The 6982-nt window shown below is 39.1% G+C and overlaps 1 protein-coding gene across 1 annotated transcript; it reads right to left on the bottom strand.

Annotated features, from left to right (window-relative positions):
• Positions 1 to 3029: 3029 nt before the first annotated feature.
• LOC113471675 lies at positions 3030 to 6975 on the bottom strand. The gene is made up of 2 exons (XM_026831005.1): positions 6621 to 6975; positions 3030 to 3858 (listed from the first exon to the last, which is right to left on the bottom strand). Exons 1-2 carry the CDS (start codon positions 6961 to 6963, stop codon positions 3134 to 3136), a joined length of 1068 nt encoding a protein of 355 aa, XP_026686806.1. The 5' UTR covers positions 6964 to 6975; the 3' UTR covers positions 3030 to 3133.
• Between the last annotated feature and the right edge of the window lie 7 nt (positions 6976 to 6982).

The raw sequence follows: 6982 nt of genomic DNA, 5'->3' as shown, positions 1-6982 counted from the left end.
GCGATTGTTACTAGTTATTGTTCGTCACCCCCGAAACGCACTTAGTAGCCTCCCTAAAATAACGCGAATTAAGCAATGGGTAGAAACGCTGAATGCCGTCATACTACAATGCCAAGGTCGATTGTTGATTACTTAATAGGTTTAATTTAGGGAGGGTGGTAGTGTCATAGCCATATCCAATGACCCACGATAGGCAAGATGGGTTATTGGTGCGGAGATGCCATCTCAGCCGTAAGGGTGCGGGCATAGATAAGTGCTTCGTTCTTGAAGATGTACTTAATGCAGGACTTTTATCGCCGAAGCGGCGCGACTTTGGGATAGGTATTTCAGCGTACTCAGACAGTTATTTGTGGACTTGGACCACAGGTCAAACCGTTTTTTGGGTTATCGGAGGAGAGACAGGCCAAATTTAATATTACCAGAGCAAGCCGATTTTAAGCCAAGAAGTTTTGCTTCCTTTCATCAGAGGCTATGTTAGATACGAACGGAACCAGGGCTTAATGGATGGTAACTATATAGGAACTAGGTTTGGGTTTTTTTGACTTTGGAGGGGACATTCGATGGCACAGGTAAAGTTACCTCTGATATGCTCAGATTATATGGGCTGTGATATGAGGGAACCAAATGGCTTGCCCAGGTTTAGAGGAAGTTAGTTGGTCAACACGGGAATCATATTTACCTTATTACAGAAGAGAATAAGTGAATTTGGATGGTGTTAAGTGTAAAAGTGGCGCCCTATGATAATCGGTCATATGGATAACAAATTGGTGCAATTTACTTCTCCCAGTGGATAGCTTTTATGAATAACCATAGTCTAAGAAATCACCCAGAATAGCCTGTACCCATTATAAGAAAGCCACGTTTAGGATACAGTAGGATAGAGTCGCTTTACCTTTTGGGACTTCTCTTCGTGCCACATCTATAGTGTAAGACACCACGGGAAAGAGTAATCGCCCTAACTTCCGTTGCCCATCCACCTATCGCGGCCCGTAATTCGGTTACTGCGTGCGGATGCTCTTATTATCCAAATTAAATCCCTCCCACCATACAGGTATCCGTATAGTTACTGGTGCTATCCGTTCTAGCCCAATACCCAGCCTCTACGTAGAGTCTGGCATCCCACCCCTATCTATTAGAAGGAACAAACTTCTAATGAATTACGTCCTGAAAATAGCGGCTTCGCCGCTGAACCCTATCCATAAAGTTATATTCAATAACGACCTAACTGGTGTCCAGTTTGGCAAAAAACCAATACCTCTATCTGTCCGGTTTAAATATAATGACTCGTTCCTAAATTCGGTTCTTCAAAACAAAATAGTCCCATACAATCTATGCTTGCCCCCTTGGTCCCAAGAATTACCTACCATTGATATATCCTTATCCAAACACAAAAAAACTGAAACCTCCCCTGTAGCCTACCGTGTCCATTTCAATGAGACTATACAGTCTAAATACCCGAACTATACTCCTTGTTTTACCGACGGGTCCAAATCTCCTCAATCAACCAGTTGTGCCCTTAGTATAAATGGAAATGTCTTTTTTTTTTTTTTTTATTGAACGTTATTTACAGAGGGAAACTATAACAATCAGAGTCCTTGTCCCTCTAATATAGGCAGAGTGTTGGTAGGTAGGTAAGTACCTACAACACATTGGTAAAAACTGTAACTTCTAAATTAATAGGTATGTAGGTAGACACGAGAAAAAGGGACCATCTAATAACTATGATTGATCATGGAACTTATTGGGGTAGGAATTTTAGTAAAGGACTGCTAGCCAAATTGATATGGGGCTGAAAGACTCTGATTATTTAACAAAAAAGAAGATCCTTGTTTTTAATTGCAGGAATGGTGCGGCATAATTGTTTTCCTTTAAAACGTTTCATATGATCCCACATAGTTTTACTGTCCAAATTATACTTAATAGTGTCCATTAAACCAATCCAGCTTCTCTTCTTGCTCTCTTTGATTTTTAGTCGAACTTGCGATCTTAAAACTTTATACTGGACGAAATTTTCATGTATCGGGTTTCTCTTGTATGTTTTTAGGGCTTTTTTCCGTGCCTTGATAAGATTTTTCAACTCATTATTCCACCAGGGGGTGTATTTTCGGTTCGACTTCATTTCAAGTTTGGGTATAGAAGCATGGGCCGCATCTAGTATATTTTTGTTGATTAGGGATAAAATTTGATCAATATTGGTGCCTAGAGGGCAAATAGGTTGTTCCAATTCTTGGTGGAATGAAATCAGGGACTGATAGATATCCCATTTAGCTTTCTTAAATAACCATTTCGGGTCAGGTTTTGGATATTCGTCATAATTTACGTCAAGTTGGAATTTGATGTGAATTGGAAAATGATCCGACGAGTAAGTGTCATCCAGAGGAGACCAGGTAACTTCAGTAGCGAGAGCAGTTGATACAAATGTAAGGTCAATGGCCGATAAGGTACCATAGGTGTTATTTACATGAGTAGGTACATCTCTGTTTAACAAATGAACGTCATTCAGACGGAAGAACTTTTCTATTTCTTTGCCTTGCGTATCTAACTTGTAACTTCCCCACAAAGTGCTATGACCGTTAAAGTCACCAGCCAAGATGAACGGCTTTGGGAGCTGGGAGGTAATGTGGGAAAATTCACTTTCTTTTACAATGCGGCTACTATTGCCTGGGCGGTTGTACAGGTTGCATAGTGTAAAGTTCTGCTTTATCTTATTGGAGATTATACGTACCGCAACTATTTGTAAGTTACTTGTGTGGTTGACAGTGATACGTTGAGCGTGACACGAGTTGTGAACAACAATCATTACTCCACCGCAAGCAATCAATCCGTCACAGAAGTCCTGCCGGAAAACTTGATAATTGTTGACTTGGACAGAATCCTTTGGCAGGAGATGAGTTTCCTGTAGGGCAAAAGCAATAGGTAGTTCATTTTTCAAGATCAATTTAAATTCATCCATATTATTTTTATACCCGTTTATATTCCATTGAACTATATTATCCAAGAATGAATTGTTAATAATAGGACTATTAACCATAAATGGTTGATATTTTATTGTATATCGGGTATAATTATGTTGATATAGGTATAATGTAACGGGTTGGTTACATAGATAAATAAAAATAATCATCACACAAAGTTAAGAAAAGTCCGGGCTACCAGGGTAGCTCGAACCATTATAATTCAAATTGTAGGTATTTTCATTTCTTTCAGAATGCTCGAGAGAAAAGTTCTGCTCCATATTAAAATCTTCGAATTCAGGTGAGCTCTGAATTCCACTAAATGCAATAGTAGGATGAGTTAGGTTCAACCACTGTTGATGTTCGTGGTTAGCTTTATGCTGTTTATTCTCTTCTAAACCTTTATACATCATTTGGGAAATCTGATTTCCTGTATAATAGCTCTCTGGCTTTGACATTCTAGCCATTTCTTCAAGATGTTGTCTATTTTTCTTGTTCTGATTAGTCTCACGATTGTCCATTTCTTTGTCAGACTTTCTTTTAGGACGTCTAATGTCGGAAATAGCAGGAGGTACATATCGAGTGATATTTCTATGATTGGTAGGTACATTGCTAGGTAATGGCGGGTACTGAGTGTTATAATTATTGCGGTTGTTGGACCTTACCTCATCAGTATTCTCTTCGTTAAGTACATCAAATCTGTTACTCGTCCTGATAGCGAACGTGTCACGGGGACGGGGAACCAAAGCATTCGCCTCAGGGAAGCAAAGGCTGCGCGTGCTCATCAGGACCTTAATACTGCGCTGTCTTTCGTATTCCGGACAAGATTTACTGTTAGCATTGTGCATACCGGAACAGTTCAAACATTTGATCTCAGCAAAGTCACACGCGTGGTCATGTAAATCTTCCTGGAAGCATTTCCTGCACAAGTGGGTCAAGTATTGGAACATGGGGCCACCAATATCCCATTCTGAGAGCTTTTCAAGTACTTTTCGGCCCCAAACCCGATTGTACGTCGTTTCGATGTCGAGCAGAACAGCAGCCGTCACTTGTCTGTTATTGATTGAATGACAGATTTCATCTTCCAATACGAGTAAATTATCTACTGTAGATCTCTGTCTTCTTGAACCACTTTGGAACTTGTTTATAAGTTGATATTTGTCCAAATGCCAAGTTAATCTTCTATTTATCATTTTCTCTAATATTTTACACGAACAACTCATCAGGGCAATTGGTCTATACGAAGTGGTTTCTAGAGCATTTTTATTAGGTTTCAGTACCGGTACAATGTATGAAGCTTTCCATGAGTCTGGGAATACTCCATTTGTCCAAATTACATTGTAAACTTTCAACAAATAGGTAAGTGCGCCTTCCGGTAGGTTCATAAGCATTGGATAGCAGATATTATCTGGTCCACAAGCGAAAGATTTACACCCCTTGAGGGCGAGCGTCAGTTCGTCCAATGAAAACTTTAGGTTAAGTTCTCGACTATTAGAATTTAGTCCAGGACGTACAGGTTGTTTTTCTTTTATGTTCTTGTAGTGGCGGAAAGCAGGATTGTATTTTTCATTTGAGGAAACAGAACAAAAGTGTTCCACCAACAAATTGGATATTTCCAATTGATCTTTGATAATTTCATTATCCTTGTTTTTAATTGCAGGAATGGTGCGGCATAATTGTTTTCCTTTAAAACGTTTCATATGATCCCACATAGTTTTACTGTCCAAATTATACTTAATAGTGTCCATTAAACCAATCCAGCTTCTCTTCTTGCTCTCTTTGATTTTTAGTCGAACTTGCGATCTTAAAACTTTATACTGGACGAAATTTTCATGTATCGGGTTTCTCTTGTATGTTTTTAGGGCTTTTTTCCGTGCCTTGATAAGATTTTTCAACTCATTATTCCACCAGGGGGTGTATTTTCGGTTCGACTTCATTTCAAGTTTGGGTATAGAAGCATGGGCCGCATCTAGTATATTTTTGTTGATTAGGGATAAAATTTGATCAATATTGGTGCCTAGAGGGCAAATAGGTTGTTCCAATTCTTGGTGGAATGAAATCAGGGACTGATAGATATCCCATTTAGCTTTCTTAAATAACCATTTCGGGTCAGGTTTTGGATATTCGTCATAATTTACGTCAAGTTGGAATTTGATGTGAATTGGAAAATGATCCGACGAGTAAGTGTCATCCAGAGGAGACCAGGTAACTTCAGTAGCGAGAGCAGTTGATACAAATGTAAGGTCAATGGCCGATAAGGTACCATAGGTGTTATTTACATGGGTAGGTACATCTCTGTTTAACAAATAAACGTCATTCAGACGGAAGAACTTTTCTATTTCTTTGCCTTGCGTATCTAACTTGTAACTTCCCCACAAGTAAAGTCGCCAGCCAAGATGAACGGCTTTGGGAGCTGGGAGGTAATGTGGGAAAATTCACTTTCTTTTACAATGCAGCTACTATTGCCAGGGCGGTTGTACAGGTTGCATAGTGTGAAGTTCTGCTTTATCTTATTGGAGATGATACGTACCGCAACTATTTGTAAGTTACTTGAGTGATTAACAGTGATACGTTGAGCGTGACACGAGTTGTGAACAACAATCATTACTCCTCCGCAAGCAATCAGTCCGTCACAGAAGTCCTGTCGGAAAACTTGATAATTGTTGACTTGAACAGAATCCTTTGGCAGGAGATGAGTTTCCTGTAGGGCAAAAGCGATAGGTAGTTCATTTTTCAAGATCAATTTGAATTCGTCCATATTATTTTTGTACCCGTTTATATTCCATTGAATTACATTATCCAATAACGAGTTGTTAATAATAGGACTATTAACCATTAATGGTTGATATTTTATTGTATATCGGGTATAATCATGTTGATATAGGTATAATGTAACGGGTTGGTTACATAAATAAATAATAATAATCTTCATTAAACAAAATTAAGAAAAGTCCGGGCTACCAGGGTAGCTCGAACCATGATAATTTGAATTGTAGGTATTCTCATTTCTTTTAGAGTGCTCAAGAGAAAAGTTCTGCTCCATATTAAAATCTTCGAATTCAGATGAGTTAGGAATTCCACTAAATGCAATAGTAGGATGAGTTAGATTCAACCACTGTTGATGTTCGTGATTAGCTTTGTGCTGTTTGTTCTCTTCTAAACCTTTGTACATCAATTGGGAAATCTGATTTCCTGTATAATAGCTCTCAGGCTGAGTCATTCTAGCCATTTCTTCAAGATGTTGCCTATTTTTCTTGTTCTGATTAGACTCACGATTGTCCATTTCTTTGTCGGACTTTCTTTTAGGACGTCTAATGTCCGAAATAGCAGGAGGTACATATCGAGTGATATTTCTGTGATTGGTAGGTACATTGCTGGGTAATGGTGGGTACTGAGTATTATAATTATTGTGGTTGTTAGACCTTACCTCATCAATATTCTCTTCCGTGAGTACATCAAATCTGTTACTCGTCCTGATAGCGAACGTGTCACGGGGACGGGGAACCAAAGCATTCGCCTCAGGGAAGCAAAGGCTGCGCGTGCTCATCAGAACCTTAATGCTGCGCTGTCTTTCGTACTCCGGACAAGATTTACTATTAGCATTGTGCATACCGGAACAGTTCAAACATTTGATCTCAGCAAAGTCACACGCGTGGTCATGTAAATCTTCCTGGAAGCATTTCCTGCATAGTTTCTTGTTTCTGCAAGACTTTGTAATGTGTCCAAATTGAAAGCAGCTGAAACATTGAATAGGATTTTGAATGTACGGTTCACAATTGAGTTTGGTATACCACAAGTATACGAAGCTGGGCATATCTTGCCCCTCGAACAAAAGTTTAATTGTAGTACTTGGTACGTACGTGGCTTTCCCATCAACAAAAGTTTTCCTGTTCAGACGCTGCATCTGAGTTATTTTGAAATCCCCACAGTCAATATTTTGCATAATTTCATCATCAGTAATCTCAAGATCCACATCTTTCACAATAGCGGCCCGAGAAACATAATTCATAGGAACATAGGCGATAAAT

Source organism: Diaphorina citri, unplaced genomic scaffold (assembly GCF_000475195.1).
Source record: "Diaphorina citri unplaced genomic scaffold, Diaci psyllid genome assembly version 1.1 scaffold2787, whole genome shotgun sequence".
Classification (NCBI taxonomy): domain Eukaryota; kingdom Metazoa; phylum Arthropoda; class Insecta; order Hemiptera; family Psyllidae; genus Diaphorina; species Diaphorina citri.
The sequence above is the reverse complement of the archived record's forward strand: the minus strand, read 5'-3'. Positions and strand labels throughout refer to the sequence as shown.